Source organism: Moschus berezovskii, chromosome 14, assembly GCF_049115385.1.
Source record: "Moschus berezovskii isolate FMDL1 chromosome 14, NW_MosBer_1.0, whole genome shotgun sequence".
NCBI classification, from domain to species: Eukaryota; Metazoa; Chordata; class Mammalia; order Artiodactyla; family Moschidae; genus Moschus; species Moschus berezovskii.
In genome coordinates this window covers 32,905,514-32,921,853 of record NC_142473.1, presented here as the reverse complement: position 1 = coordinate 32,921,853, position 16,340 = coordinate 32,905,514, and the positions used below count along the sequence as shown (strand labels likewise).

General features: G+C 45.3%; 1 protein-coding gene across 2 annotated transcripts in view; it reads left to right on the top strand.

Moving 5' to 3' along the window:
• The window catches only part of JAML (junction adhesion molecule like), a 29,880-nt gene extending 15,246 nt beyond the window's left edge, over positions 1-14,634 (top strand). For both annotated transcript variants that reach the window (XM_055423112.2, XM_088842961.1), the window contains exons 5-10: positions 724-836; positions 2,577-2,814; positions 6,046-6,184; positions 9,138-9,198; positions 10,590-10,676; positions 14,122-14,634. In XM_055423112.2, coding sequence (XP_055279087.1) covers positions 724-836; positions 2,577-2,814; positions 6,046-6,184; positions 9,138-9,198; positions 10,590-10,676; positions 14,122-14,214 — 731 coding nt within the window. In that variant the 3' untranslated portion in view covers positions 14,215-14,634. The remainder of the gene's footprint in view (positions 1-723; positions 837-2,576; positions 2,815-6,045; positions 6,185-9,137; positions 9,199-10,589; positions 10,677-14,121) is intronic.
• The last annotated feature ends 1,706 nt before the right edge of the window (positions 14,635-16,340 follow it).

Genomic DNA, 16,340 nt, shown 5'->3' with positions numbered 1-16,340 from the left:
ATAACCAGGAGGAAGAGACTATGAGTTGGAAAGCCAAGAATGAGGGGAAGGGGCAGCAGGTGTGGAAGTAGGAACAGGTGGGGAAGTGGGGGCAGGGATTAAAATGAGAGAAAAGTCAAAAGGAAAACTGTCTGTTGTTTGGCCTAATTAGCAAGCAGTCCTGTGACCTGTATTCTAGCCAGAATTAGCCTAAGCAAGTCCTAAGACAACTTGTAAAAGAATTAAGTAGAAGAGAGTCACCCATGATTCAGTTTTTCACCTGGGAGAGCCAGTGGGTTATTTATAAGACTGAGAGTTATTTCTACTTCCTGTTTATGTTAAGCAGATGTGGGTACTCAAGTGGGTGAACAGAAAGTGGAGGGCTTCATGGTTTTTCGTTCTTTGTTACAGGCTTGACATGAAGTTGGGGCTTGTGGGAGAAGTTCTAGAAAAGGAGAAGGAGAAAGGAATTAAAGAGAAGCCAGAAAGTGTTTATTGATGTCAGTGGGACCCCTCAGACTTGATGTGTGTTGGCAGCTAGAGGGTATTCTCTTATCCTTGGGGTATCGTGTTGGTTTGATGAGAGGCCTCTGAATATTCTGACCACACAGAGGGAAGGTGTGCAGTATGTGGTGGTGAGATGGATTTTACTGCTGAGGATCTTTGGCTAAACATGATCTCTTCCAGAAGGTCTTTGGCTTCTAGAGATTATACTTTGAGTTTGACTTATCATTTTATCCCCAGAGCTGATGGTTCACGTGGGTGATTCGACTCAGATGGGATGTGTTTTCCACAGCACAGAAGAGAAGCACATGAGCAGGTTAGACTGGATGTTCTCATCAGGAGAGCCTGCCAAGGTAAGGAGGAGAAGCCCTCATTGTGTAGAAGAAGCCCCTGACCAATGGTGTCAGGACAGAGTGGGGACAGCAAGAACCTAGACATCAGGTGCCACATGGTGGTCTTATGAGGGCTTGGACTTTGGAGTTTGTTTTAAAAAAAACTGGGCCTCTTAGCTTGGCTGGGCAATTTCAGCTTCCAGTTGGGAAAAATGACTAATGAAGGTGATGAAGAAGTAGATGTTGGTACTGCTCAACTTTTTGGATTGTCAAGATGCACCTAGGACACGGAGATGTGAAACATTGGTTCCTGACTTGGCTACTGCATCTTGGTTTCATCATTTCTCTCTCTCTTCCTTTTTATAGAGTTCATGGAATAACAAGGGGGAATGATTTTGGTGACCTAGAGAGGAAAGCAATGGGTTAGGCATAAGAATGATTGTCTTATTTGGGTTATTTTTGTGAGTTTTCTCCTGCGCCCCTTCACCCCATTTATGTGATGGGATTTCCTTTGTCCTCATGGATGTGTTGAATGTTGGGATTAGCAGTCCTGGAGGCCCAGATGAAGTGGGTACTTCACAGGAACTCTGAAGCAGTAAACAGCAGGTTAATTCATTAGACTAGTAGATGTCAACTATGGCATGGTGATGTCTTGATGAGTCAAGCTGTGTCTTGAGAGACATCCCACATAACTTATTGTTAATAAAAGTTAAGGTACAAAGCCTAGAAAAGATTTAGCTTTTACAAATGAAGGCATATTCCAGGTCACCCATACAAAATGTCATTTATACTCAGTTGATTCCTTTATTCTGTCTGAATGGATCACAAAGGATGGCTTTATGGTGGAGTCTGGGGAATTACATGTAGTTTCAGGCTCACCTCTGGGAACTCGCTGTATATTTAAATGTCATCCACCAAACTGAGTCACTGCAGAACATAGGATGATAGTTGACATTTGTGAGTTATGAATTTGAATCACAAGAGACAACAGGTTAGGTGCCAGGTCTTTTCATTCATATTTGTGTCTGTATCCTCATTTCCTGGCCTTAAAAACTTCTAAAAAATAATGGTATTTATATACCTTTCTGAAAAATTCTGACACATTCTTTATTTAACAAGTATTTTTAAAGCGTCTGTTGTATGGTAAACACTCAAAGCTCCTACCCTAGTGGGAGACTTACAATCAAGATGGAGGGAGATACATAGAAAAATAATGAAGAAATAGGAATTTCCCTGGTGGTCCAGTGGTTAAGAATTCGTCTTGCAATGCAGGGACACTGGTTTGATCCCTGGTCAGGGAACTAAGATCCCACATGCTGTGGGGCAACTAATACCCAATGCAGCCAAATAATAATAATAGTAATAATGAAGAAATATATACACAGTACGTCAGGTAACAGTAAGAGCTATGGAGAACAAGAAAGCAGGCTTTTGTGATCGTTATTTTATGTAGGTGGTCAAGGAGGCCTCACCAAAAAGGTAACATTTAAGTAGAGGTCTTGGGGAAGTGAAGGAGGCAACCATATGTCTGTCTAGGTGGGAAGAGTGTTCCAGGCATAGGGAGCAGCAAGTGCGAAGTCCCTGAGGCCAGCACTCAAGGAGCAGCAGGAGGCTGGTGTGGACACGTGTGTCCGTGGCTTTGTGTTTTCTGATACTTTCTGATGATACCTTTACTGCTTCTACATGTAGGGCCTGTGATTCCTGAGAGCTCCCTCCAACCCCAGTTCCTTCAGTCTCTTACATTTTGCCTTTCCCTTCTAGGAGGAGATTGTGTTGCGCTATCAACCCAAACTCAGGGCACCCATGGGGTACCCTCAGAACTGGGGCCGCTTCCTGAACCGTGTAAGCTTGGTGGGAGACACTTCCCGCAATGATGGCTCTATAATGCTCCACGGAGTGAAGGAGTCAGATGGAGGAAACTACACCTGCAGTATCTACCTGGGGAACCTGACATTCAGGAAAACCACTGTGCTACAAGTGATCCTGAAAGAGCCCCGAAGTATGTAACATTTGGCCGGGCGGGGAGGAGGGACTGCATAGCTGGTAGGCAGGGGCAGTACTAGGGTGAAGCTGGAGAGGCTTCTAGGATGCAAAATTTAAGGAGACATCACTCTCAGGTCCTGTACTTGCCTGCCCCTGATAAGCCTCGTACTTATCAAGCACTCGTACCCTGTGCTTGCATGACATTGAGAGTAATCTCTCCTTAAATTTGGTGCCCTAGGCACCTTGCCTGCCTCACCCTAGTGCTTCCCTGATGGTAGGGTGAAGGGAAAAAAGGTAATACTGAGTGAACGCCAACCCCTCTGCCAAACCTCACTCATGGTTTCTGTAATATACCAATTTAAAGATATAAGAGCTCAGAGATGGATTGGGGTCATTTTGACTTGGCTTCAAGGGAGATGCTCTATGCTCTGTAGTAGAAGGGAAGATGCTCCTGAGCTAGTGAGAGACAGCAAAGAACAGAGGAAACAGGAAGGGGAAGGAACCAAAAATAGAGGGAGTTTCTGATCCAAGGTTCTGTATTCTGGCATCGTGTTTTAAGGCCATTGGTGAGGAGAGTAAAGACTCAATTGTGTTGACTGAGAGAGGTTGATAAGTGAGGGGTTAAAGTTAAACCAGAACCCAGTTAGCAGTCAGGATGTGGCCTGTGGACTTTGCCTTTTGTGAGGGCCCCAGGGGTTGGCTGTGGTTGGTTGGGGGCAGGGATGGGGTAATGAAGCACCTCTACCCTCAGTACCTCTGGCCAGAGACTTAAGTCCATGGAGACACCTTCTTGTCAATAATGGAGGATCCCAGCTGGAGACAGAAGCAGGACAGATGGCTTTCTTCACTCTCAGAAGTCTTACTCTGCTTCACAGGAAAGAGAAGCCATTAGTGGGAACTCATGCAACTTCTGAGCCCTCCACACCCACACACAGACCTACGTCTACTCCATTCTCATCTTTGCCCTGCCATCCTGAGCTCCCTCCCCTTTGGGGGCTTATCTGAGACCCTGTGCTCAGGTGGTGCCCTCGCCTCCTTCTCAGTACCCTCACAACGTGCCTCCTTAAGCTCTTACTTTCCGTGGGCTTCTACATTTCCGTGGGCTTCTACATTAAGCACAAGCATACACTCAACTCTTCCTCTTACCTGTGTCCTTGTCTGCTTTAGCTCTCACCCTAGGTCACACCTTTTCTTTTTTCCCCTCTTTCACTTAAACTTTATTTATTTATTTATTTTAATTGGAGGATAATTACTTTACAATATTGTGGTGGTGTTTGCCACACCTCAACATGAATCGGTCATGGGCATACATGTGTCCCCTCCCTCTTGAACTCCTCCCCACCTCCCTCCTCACACCACCCCTCCAGGAGACACAGACACAAAGAACAGACTTTTGGACTCAGTGGGAGGAGTCGAGAGGGTGGGATGACTGGAGAGAATAGCATTGAAACATACACATTAACATATGTAAAATAGATAGCCAGTGTCTTACTTTTTCATGAAACAGCTTTATTGAGATATAACTCACACGCCACACAGTTCACCCATTTAAAACGTACAACTCAGTGTTTTTAGTATATTCTGAGTTGTGCGACTTTCATCATAATACATTATACATTTCTTTCTAGACACAGTCAGTTTGCTGAAGGGCTGAACTCAGGGTCTCCTGTCTCACCTTCTATTAACTCATCGCACTCTGCAGCCAGCCTTCTACTTCTGCCTCTCCTCCAGTGTGGATCACCAATGGTTCTCCAGCTGTTCATCCGTGACCTTCCCTACCCCAGTGGTACTGAACACCATGTTCTGTATACATTTAATGTCTTCTGTTAGACTCAACCTATCTGTCCATGCATCCATCCATCCTCTATCTCTGTATATGAACTCCACCCAGGTATTCCACAAATACTCAAACACAATCCAAATCTACCACTCACACCTGTCCCCTGCCCATCTCTCCAACCTCAGTTGATGGCACCGTTATCTACACAATTATCCAACTGGGTGCCTGGCAGTTGCACTTGATTTTTCCCTTTCTCAGGACCCCCAATCTAACAAGTCAACAAGTCCTGTCGTTTCTACTGCTGACTTTGGATCTGTCTTCTTCCTTCTCTGGCACCATCCCCTTATTCTGTCTGTCGATCTGTCTTAGACTGTAGGCCTCTCATCAGTCTCTGCTTTCACTTAGTCACTACCCATCATTCTCAATGCCATCTTTCTCAGCACAAATCTGAACTTCCTACAACCTTTCAATGTCTTCTGCATTGCCTACAGAGAAAACAAAAAACAAAGCAAAACAAAAAATTGAAACAAACTCCTCATTGAGATAATCAAGGTCCTTCATGACTTAGATCCTATTATCTACCCAGCCTGATTCCCCAATCACGCCCTCAAACGCAACCTTTGACCCAGAGCCATGGACCTCTTGCTAGTTTCTCTAAGCACCATCCTGAACCTAAAGGCTCCAGACCTTGGATATAATGTCCCTACCTCCCCCACCCCCATCCTTCTCCTACTGTTGCCAAAATCTTTGATAGTTCCTTTCAGACTCAAACTTTAAAACTTTTGCTGGCAAATTCTCAGGTTCTGCTCCCCGAAGAATTGGGTGCCCTTTTCTCAGTGCTGCTTTGCCCCCCGTGTGGACTGCTCTCGTAGCGCCTATAGCAGTCTGCGGTGTTCCGTGCGCACTGCCCCCCTCCTTGAGGGCATAGACCATGCAGTATTGGTCTCTCTATCTTCTGTGCCTAGCGCTATCTGGCACCCAGGAGGTGTTTGATGTATGTGTTCAGAGTGAATTGAGGAAATGGGTGACGGGTGCTCTGTAGATGGATGGACGTGTTGTGCTTGGTGTCATGACTATGGGGCTGTGTTGTAGCCTAGATACCTTTGAAAACAATCACTTCACCATAAAAAGGCCAGCAACCTCTAACGTGTCTGTTATTTGTGTCATTTGGTGAACCACATTTCAAGATAGAATTGTTAATGTAAACGGAAACTCTACTGTACCTCAGGTGATATTCTGTTTACCCACCCACCTTCATCTATGTTTTAAGGGTGAAAAGGGGTGGGCAAAGCCTGGTTCTCAATCTAAAGGGGTCAGCTGGAGTCCCACTGCTTCCATGTGGGGTGAAGTCTGGCCTTCTCCTCCTCCTTCCTGATGTGGCTGTTGCTGCTTGGCATAGAACTGGTGAGGCTCCCAGCTCTTCTCTGGAATGTTGAGGCTCTGTCACTGCTCTTCTCCTTTCCCAAGCACTGGTGACCCCGGTAGCCCTCAGACCAGAGATCCTGGGTGGTAACCAGCTGGTGATCATCGTGGGGATTGTCTGCGCCACCATCCTGCTGCTTCCGGTTCTGATACTGATTGTGAAGAGGGCCTATGGAAATAAGAGGTACGGGACTGCTCCCATCTCTTGGACTGGGAGGCTGAGATGCCTCTAGTCGGAAATGGAAGATAGTGATAGGACCCTATGTGTACCATTTTCACAGAAGGGTGTATTTTATTTATTTTTAGAAAGATTTATTTATTTATTGTGGTGGGTCTTCTCTAGTTGTGATGAGTGGGCTTCTCGTTACAGCAGCTTCTCTCGTTGCCGAGCATGGGCTCTAGGCGCTCAGGCTTCAGTCATTGCGGCGAGTGGACTCAGTAGCTGTGGAGCACGGGCTTAGTTGCTCCATGGCATGTGGGATCTTCCTGGACCAGGGAATCGAACCTGTGTCCCCTGAATTGGCTGGAGGATTTTTAACCAGTGAACCACCAGGGAAGCCCAGAAGGGAGTGTTTTAAACTAGCCATCATCTGGGGTAATCATGGTAGATCTCATCGTATAGTGACCCCACCCCCATTGCTCACTGTTCAGTCTCTAAGTCTTCTCTGACTCTTTTGCGACCCTATGAACTGTAGCCTGCCAGGCTCCTCTGTCCGTGGGATTTCCCGGACAGGACTAGTGGAATAGGTTGCCATTTCCTTCTCCAAGGGACCTTCCTGAGCTGGGGATCAAACCCATATCTTCTGCAGTGGCAGGTGGATTCTTTACCACTGAGCCACCAGGGAAGCCTCCTCTGTTCTTGCTTGTCCTGAAAGGCCTTGCACATTCCCACATCATCCTCATTTTATAAGATTACAAAGACTTATAAATGTTTGTCCAAGTAGAGCACAATTAAGAGTATAAATCCTATGCAAGAACCGTAATGGTGCTATTCAATGCCTGAGAGAAATGATTTTTGAATTACCCATATTACATATACACTTTTTAGAGAAGCTCAGATTTTGAGGGCTGTCAGTGACTTTATTTGAAGGACCACGTTTTAATTATGAGAAGCTACTTTTGAATGGACAGCCTCAGGTCCTAAATTATTTTTAGGGAAAGTATTTTTAAAGGCTTGAAGTTCTCCTGTACATGCATGCTCAGAATTGTGTCTGACTTTTTGTGACACCATGGTCTGTAGCCCTCCAGGCCCCTCTGTCCATGGGATTTTCTAGGCAAGAATACTGGAGTGGGTTGCCATTTTCTCTACCAGGGGATCTTCCCGACCCAGGGATTGAACCTATATCTGTTTGTTTCCTGCATTGAAGAGGCAGATTCTTTACCAACTGCACCACCTGAAGTTCTAGTATCTCAGAAATTCGCAGATGCTCTGGCGTGAGCACTAGTGTTTCACTGGTTTTGGCTGGGCCATATCCTTCTGTTTACCCACCTACTGATGAACTATGTTGCTAGGGCAAATCGACTCTCCTTTTGATATAGTGTCAAGGGGCAAGAACCCCCATTTAGACTGAGTAGAGCTGACTTTTAGGTCTCCTTTCCCCATGGGACATGGATCGTACAGAAACTGCTGGTGTCTGCTAGGTTTCCATTTGACTCCCCAGGGGCTTTCTGACTTGGTTTTGAAATTGAAAGTCTTGCTCTGGGCAGGTGGGCAACACAGAATGAAGAGTTAGACAATGTGGCTTCCCTATCAGCTCACTTCCTGGAGAAACTGGACCTCAGTTTCTCTCAAAATGAAAAACAGAACTCCTGTGTCTGTGTATCTGTTTATTCTAAGGAATAATCAGATGGATGTGTTGAGATTTGTGCATAAACATGATTACTGTAGCAAAGGTTATAATTAAAAACTGAAATCATTGTCAGTGCCTGTCAGAAAGGTAATGACCCAATGAATTGGTATTCCAGTCGATGAAATACTGCTCAGCCCTGTATGTAATGATGGGGAAAGATGTCCAAGAAGTGATATACAATGTATAGTAGGATCTTATTTTAATAAAAAAGTAAATTATGTAATTCTCACTTCAGCAGCACATATACTAAATATATTCTGTATGAGTATACTTATGCATTGAGAGAAGTTTGGAAAGATAATTTTAAAATACTAATAGTGCTACTTGGGAGAAAAGAAAAGGTGGGTCCGATGAGGGTAGGAGGTTTACTGGAACTTGAACTTCAGACTGTCTACATTTCTGTATTATTTGGATTATTTTACAGTCAGAGCATACAACTTTATAATCAGGAAATATGATTAAAATATTTACACTTTGAGACAAAAAGACAGATTCCCTTCTAGCTTTACCCCTGGTTGTTGTTGTTTTTAGCTATACTTTAGGCCAAAGCAGAAAAACGGAAGGCTTATTCAGTAGCAAAAGCAGAAGGCAGATAGATGGTCAAGAGATCAAAGGCCAAGGGCAAGGAAGGGGCCAGAGCTCCCAGCCTTGGGTGTTTGTGGGGTTAATTCTGCTTGTCCTTCCACCAGGGAGAGTCCCAGAGCCTTTGACCTGGTGTCTTGCTGAGTTTCTGCTGCCCCCTGCTGGTCCAGGTTCTTCTCCCTAGTCCTCGGAAATGATGAACTCAAATCCCATGGAGTCCCTCTATTAATTCACTTACAATTGTTCTGGACAGGAAGTTATTAGGGTGACAGTAGAGAGGCTGAGGGCTTTCCTTGTGGCTCAGCTGGTAAAGAATCCGCCTGCAGTGCGGGAGACCTGGGTTTGACCCCTGGGTTGGGAAGATCCCCTGGAGAAGGGAAAGGCTACCCACACCAGTATTCTGGCCTGGAGAATCCTATGGATTGTATAGTCCATGGGGTTGCAAAGAGTCGGACACCACTGAGCAACTTCCACTCCCTAGAGAGGCTGAAGCTGTCTTCAGCCCAGGCTTTCTCTAGATGCTTCTCTGCTCCATTAAAGCGATGCGTGCCTCAGATTCTAGGCTGAGCTGTTTAGTGCGGGCTGAGGGTGTCTGGAAGTGGGTCCTCCTCTGGGGTCTGTATAAAGACTGTGTGATCTTGTGTTATCACCCTTGACTCTACAATGCCGGGTGGTTAATTTCACGTGCTTTTCATGTCTTTGCAGTTCAGTCACTTCCACCACCCTGGTCAAAAGCCTGGAGAACACAGAGAAGGCGCGTGCAGAGGTAAGAGAAGAATTCTGCCATTTGGGGATCTCCCTGGCGGTCCAGTGGTTAAGACTCTGTGCCTCCAACGCAGGGGACATGGTTTTGATTCCTGGTCAGGGAACTAAGAGCCCACATGCCTGCAGGGCCAAATAAGTAAAATAATAAAAAAAGATAAACCAAAAAACAGAATTATGCTGTTTTGCAGCTGTGCCCCGTGAGGACAAGGTGGAGACTGCTCCAGCACCCAGGTGGTGTGCCTCTGTTTTCTCATCCCCAAAATGAGGATAAGGACAAATATATTTGCCCAGTTGTGAGGTTCAAATAACACGACGTTATGTGCAAGTGCTCTATAATCTCTGAGGCATTGTATCAATATGAGGGGTGATTATGATCCATTCTGGGGTTAAGTGAAGGAGTTAACAGTTCAGATTAAATATTCAGGAAACTTTAGAAAGAGAAAATCAAGAACTTTTTCTTGATCATATTAGTTTGTGATAGTTTATATAAATAATTGCTACTAGGAACTGAAATATGGATTACTTTCCTTGAACCCCACCCCCCTCACCCCTGCTTTTTGTTCTTTCTTTTCTTCCCTCCTTCCTTCCCCCCTCCCTCCCTCTTTCTTTCTTCCTTCCTGTTTTCCTCCCTCCCTCCTTCCTTTCTTTCCTTTGAAAAACTCTTCTTACGTACCCATCCATCTTTTGGGCTGTTTGTGACCCAAGAGTAGGATTTTCTCACATCATAGTACAGGGGACTCCAGAAGTCCAAGAATTTGTCACTGGATAATATCACTTCCCCAAATAGTGACAGGGACGGTAGTCACAAAGTACCCCTGACCTCACAGACATGAAGTTCAGTGAGGGCTGTTCCTGCCATTTAAGCCCTATTGGAGAGATGATGACAATTAGGTGCTGATGAATGCTGTCCTGCCAAGACTCTAACTGGGAGGGAAAAACCACAAAATTCAAATCATTCGGCAAATAAGAATTCTCTGCTGCTACCTCAGTGCCCATCCAAACAAAGATGTTGGACTTTTTTTTTTTTCTGGTCACACCATGGGACCTTAGTTCCCGGACAAGGGATTGAATCTGTGCTCCCTGCATTGAGAGTGTGGAGTCTTAACCACTGGACCACCAGCGAAGTCCCAGATGTTTGACTTTTGAACCAAAGAATTTGGTTCTTAATATAGTGCTCTTTGCCAATAAGTTAATTTTCAGGAAGTCTGAGGACTGGATTATTGTGACCTATGATAATTCTGTAGCTCTCAATAACCCTCAGAACCCACTGATTTTGGTGGCTGATGCCCTGTGGACATAGGGGATCATAAGAACATAGAAAAGATAGCCTTTTCTCTGGCATGTAAGATTTGTTGAGTTTTAAGAATGTTTATATGATTTTCTTCCCTCCAGAAACATATTTATTCCTCAATAACCACACAAGAGGTGAACGATGAGGAAGAATCAAGTGGAAAATCAGAGGCCACCTACATGACCATGGTGAGGAATGTTCTGGGTCCTGCTGAGCCTGGTATTAGGAGGCAGGAAAAGAACTTGGGAAGGATATGGCAGAATCATGGGGGATGGACGTTGCTAGGTTTCCTGGTGGGAGCAGGGGTGGGGGTGAGGTGGGGTGGTGGTAGTGGTGGGGACACTCTGCTGAAGGCAGAGCTTTTTCTAGGTAGTTGGAAATTGTAAGAAGTTGAAGGTCTGCTAGATAGAAGAGTAGTAGCAGACTTGTCCTTATACTCAATTTTGAGTCTTTTGAGCATCTCTAGGGCTGGAAAGGGTTGATCTTAGAGGTAAAAGGAAGTGCCAAGGAGGTTAGACAAAGATCTCTTCCTCATCAGCACAATACTGGTTTAACACAATGTAGTAAAGAAGGACTGTAAGATCCTTGTAAAAAAACCATGTCATGAGGAACTGTTTTCTTCCCTTTCACAAGGTCCCTTCTGACTCTTAGATTTTTTTTGCTTTTGCAGCATAAGATCATTAATTACACTTTGTTAACTGAACACAACACAGATTTGCCGTGCCCATTAGATGCTCATATACACATGCCTGCAAGCCCAGCACCAATAGCTTCCTAGTGCTGTGTTGTGCTAAGGAATTGCTATATACGATTTAAGCCCTAGGTCCCTTAATGAATTCCATGTCTTTCCCCAAGTCCTCTTTATGCTAAGCCCTTACAGTTTTCCTATGGTGTCGGGATATTTTACTGTTGTTGTTTAGTCGCTAAGTCATATCTGACTCTTTCATCACCTCATGGACTGTAGCCCACCAGGCTCCTCGGTCCATGGGATCTCCAGGCAAGAATACTGGAGTAGGTTGCCATTTCCTCCTCCTGGCTATCTTCTTGACTCAGGGATCCAACCTGTGTCTCCTGCATTGGCAGTTGGGCTCCTTGCCACTGAGCCATATCCATTGGGATATTTTATATACTTGTTAATTGGTTTATCATGTTATTAAATTTTATTTTTTTACATTTCTGAGTATGACCTCTTCTCTGCACATATCTTTTAGAATTCCTTATATTACTAATGGTTGTATCTTTACACTGATTTTTACTTGGCTCTAATTCTGGATGGCCAACATATATCCAAATGTATACGTTCTAGTATGTCCTGGAGTGTTACATGTCTTCAGTGTTAGCTTGTGAGCTTTTCCTTCACTGGTATTTTCCTATAATTTACAGTGTTTACTAAACTTACCAGTGTGTGCTCAGTCACATCCAACTCTTTGTGGTCCCATGGACTGTAGCCTGCCTGACTTCTCTGTCTATGGGATTCTCTAGGCAAGAATACTGGAGTGAGTTGCCACTTCCTGCTCCAGGGAATCTCCCTGACCCAGGGACTGAATCCACATCTTCTGCATTGGCAGGCAGATTCTTTACACTAGCTCCACATCTGTTGTTGTTCAGTTGCTCAGTCATGTCCCCATGGGGACTCTTTGCCGACCCCTTGGAGTGCAGCACACCAGGTTTCCCTGTGCTTCACTGTCTCGTGGAGTTTGCTCAAACTCATGTCCATTGAGTCGAAACTCCACCTGGGAAGCCCTAAACTAAATTTACCCACCAGTTGTATTTAAAGTCAATATTTTGCAACTCTTAGATTTTTAAATTCTGTGACTTATTGTACCTTGACATAATCCAACTGCTGGAAGGTTGCATGCTGGATTTCGTGTAATAATACAGAGTCTGATTCCTATGTTCTCTTTGTTCATCTCTCCAGGGAAGTCTAGCACCTAGAAAAGACACTGGCTGTGTAGTGAGTAGGGGTAAGGACAAAAGGAATGAGCTGGCGAGGGACATTATGCTATTTGTAGATAAATAATAGCTGGTCAAAAATCCGCCTGCAGTGCAGGAGACCTAGGTTCAATCCCTGGGTTGCAAAGATCCCCTGGAGAAGGGAATGGCTGTCCACTCCAGTGTTCTGGCCTGGAGAATTCCATGGACTGTATAGTCCATGGGGTCACAGAGAGTCGGACACAACTGAGGGACTTTCACAATAGGCACCCCAGCCATGGAGGGAACAGTGTTCTGCTGTGTTCAGGAAGGCTGGCCTCCTCTGTTTATAGGATGATGGCTTGTGTTTTTTTCCTGTTACACCAGCTCCAAGGACACATGACTCCCAGATGATTGCAACAGAGAAAGGTTCTGCCAGGGAAGAGTGAGATCAGAATCTGGCCTTGCTCCACCAAGTGAAACACGAGCTCCCCTCTGAAGTTGAATATAGTCGTTCCCCTTCCCCCCGTCCTTCTCCCATCATTGCCATGTGATGCTTCGGTAACTGCCAGAACCTTGTCTTAGAGACCTGCTGATACTGGTGCGTGCTGCTCAGTGTGTCCGTCACCTGGGTGGCACTGTTTGCAGACACTCTGTGGGACAGAGATGATGGAGAAGTGACCACCTTCAATGCCAGCGTCTCATGTTTAGTGCCAGGTGTTTGCGATTTAAACTCTGCAGAAAACAGCACCCGTATCCCCTCGAAACAAATCCAATAAAGTGTGATGGGAGACCAGGGCCACAAACTCAAAGGCCTTCAGGGGCTCGTCAAGTTATTGAAAAACACTGTGTCCAATTACACAAGGCTGTGGGTGAATTCTGACCTGTGTTCCACTTGTTTGAGACTTCAGGTAGGGAGCTGTTATCTGATACAGAGCAGGGGTAACAAAGAAATTTTACTTAAAATTTTTTTTGTTTATTTTTCGTTCATCATGGATTTTTTTACATTGATTTTTTTTTCTTTTATTTTTCATGTTTTTAAAATTCTGATGTCGTTTATTGGCACAAAAATTATTCAGATACAACATGGTGTCTAGACATGGCTACACTTTATACTTTGTGCATTTATTTCTTTTGCTCCTACTTCCCAACATGTACTAGACCTTCCCTCTCTGTGTCAGCACCTCCGTGACAGCATTTCCATATTCCAAGGCCTTGCTCCAAACGGAGGGTACATTGATTTTTATTTTTGACTACACCTGCAGTGTGCAGGATCTTAAATCCCCAACCAGGGATTGAACCCTTCCCCCCTTACCTCCCTGGTGTCCTAACCACTGGACCGCCAGGGAAGTCCCAGAACCTTTGCTTTCTTATTAAATTTACTTAAATGGAGGGGCACCGTTCCATGTCCTCTTTCTCAGGCTGTATGGCACAATAGTTAAGATCCCTAGCTTTGAAGTTGGACAGACCAGGGTCCGGATCTTTACCCTGACTTAGAAGCTGAACCATCTTGGGCAGGTAACTTGGTTTCTTGAGCTTCAGTTTCCTCATCCTTAATGGGAATAATATTAATAAAACCTCCCTCTCGGGTGGAGAGGAACAAATGAGGTAGTGCGTGTGAAATTCAGAACTGGCCCAGACAGATGGAAGGAGCTCAGTAAATGGTAACGATTATGATTGAAATGCTTCTTACAAATGTGCTTTGTTTCTCTCCCTCCACAGAACCCAGTTTGGCCTTCTCTGAGGTCAGCACCAACTAGCCCACCAGACCAAAGGTCAACTGGGAGAATGGCAAAAACAGAGCAAGCCTTCTGAGAAGAAAGGGTGGTCCTTTCGCCCTTGGCTGAGGCAGAGACTCTCTTTGCTGTGTGTCCTGAGTCCATCCATGTAGCAGTTGTTTCAGACCCTCTGCCCTCCCAGTCCTCTTCCTGCCTCCCTGCTTGGGCAGAGGGCTGAAGATGGAGGGCTCGAAGCCCAGCAAAGAGACTGGACAGCCCTGGAGGAAGACAGGTTGATAAGGGGGAGCATGGACTTGGTCCCCCTGGAGTGAGACTCTGGCCCTGGGGACCCTGGTCAGCTGCCGCAGTGGCCTTGAGCGTCCCTTCAGGTCAGACCCTCTGCTTGGACGGTGCTCTCTGTGGAAGGTTCCAGAGAAGAATCCCAGAGATAAAAACCACCCCAAATGATTATTCCTTTGGCCAATGATCCCTAAATAAATGCAGTCTGTGGCAATCATCCTGTGTTTCTACCCTGGCTAAAGGGCATGTGGAGTGCTGGTGAAGAATCTATAGTTGGGAACTCCTGAAACAACTGAAGTGACTGGAAGAAAACCCTGCTGTGACTCACACATTGGGGGCCAGTTTGAGGCCTGAGAAAATTTGGGGGGCATGAATGGGTTGGAAGTGGGCTATGAATACATCTCTTTGATGTAACTCAGTGCTTCTTGATGCTGGCTGGGTATCAGAGTGGCTGGTGGCTCTTGGCTGGGCCCCACCAGAGGTCTGGTAGACTATATGGGTGGAGCTGGAGCACTTGTCTTTTTCAGAAGCGACACTCCTGGGTCACTAAAGGAGACAGCCACTGGTTTAACTCTTGGTCTGAAATGTGAGATTCCTTTCCTTTTGTAAGATTTAATAAGGCTAGTTTTTTGGGTATTTTTTTTAAATCCTCTGGTTCTGAACTCCTGTTTCTAGTCTGGGCTCAGCTCAGATCTCTTCGTCTTTACTCCCACTCCGCCTGCCTCATGTACTGTGTCCCATTTTTCCCTCTTAGCTATTTAGAGCCTGGATAAAGAGCAGAGCCTTTGTGAGTCTCTGATTTCGATCCAAACTCAAGTTGAGATAATTTTTAATTCTTTTTAGCTGCACCCCAAAGCATGTGGGATCTTAGTTCCCTGACCAGTGATCGAACCCATGCACCTTGCATTGGAAGTGTGTAGTCTTAACCACTGAACCACCAGGGAAGTCCCAGAGCTACATTTTTGAGTGATTTTCCTAACTCTCCAGATTTCAAGGACCCTCCGCAACACACTCATCATTAACTTTCTCTTTTACCAATTATCCTCTGGTCTCCACTTGGAGGTTTGAAGCCTCTTTTTGTTCAGCTATGGCTAAGAGTCATGAAATGTTTCCTCCTCATTGTTAGCTCTCAATAAGGAGCATGTCAGTAATTTACAATATGTGGATTGAAGGCAATATCCTGTCCAAGACATACCAGAGAGGGGACACATGTTGACATGATGGGGGGGGGGCGGTGCTCTTTCATATAGTAAGAGTTCATGGGGAGGAAGTGGTTTCATTTCTGACTTATTAGGCAACATGCTCTCCTGGGCTAAGGGGTCCTCTTCCACTTCCTCAAATGTTGTTTTCATGTGATGACAACCTTCAGGATACCAAGTGGGGTGGATGGATGGTGATTGTACATCTGTTGTCCTGGGTAGAAGGAATACTTGGGATAAGGGCTGAGTGGGCTCGGCAGCTTCTCCATGTGCTCCTCCCTGCAGAGGGCGCTCTGCCCCGGCAAGTGTGCACATGCCCCTGCAGGGTTTGACTTGGGCACATCAAATTTGAATTCCATTCATTCAAGGTTAAGTTTTCATTCTGAGGAGGAAGAAGAGGAAGTCTACCTCTCTCCCTCAACTCTGCCTCTCCACAAATCTTCCTCTTATACACAGGCATGCAGTCAAGGTTGAGAGTACAAGTCCACAGCTGTCAAATACAATTTTGCCCCAAACCAAAATAGCCCTGCAGGGGCCCATGGGAAAGACCTGCCTGCCTATTATGCCCTTCGCTTAGGGGTGGTTGTCTACTAAATCCAGGACCATGAAGGCATATGGTGTAGGGAATGACTTCTAGGTGAAACAAACCTGGTTTAAATCTTGGCTCTGCCTCTTACTCTCTGTTCAATATGACGAAGTTTATGTCAATTCTTTGAGGCTATTT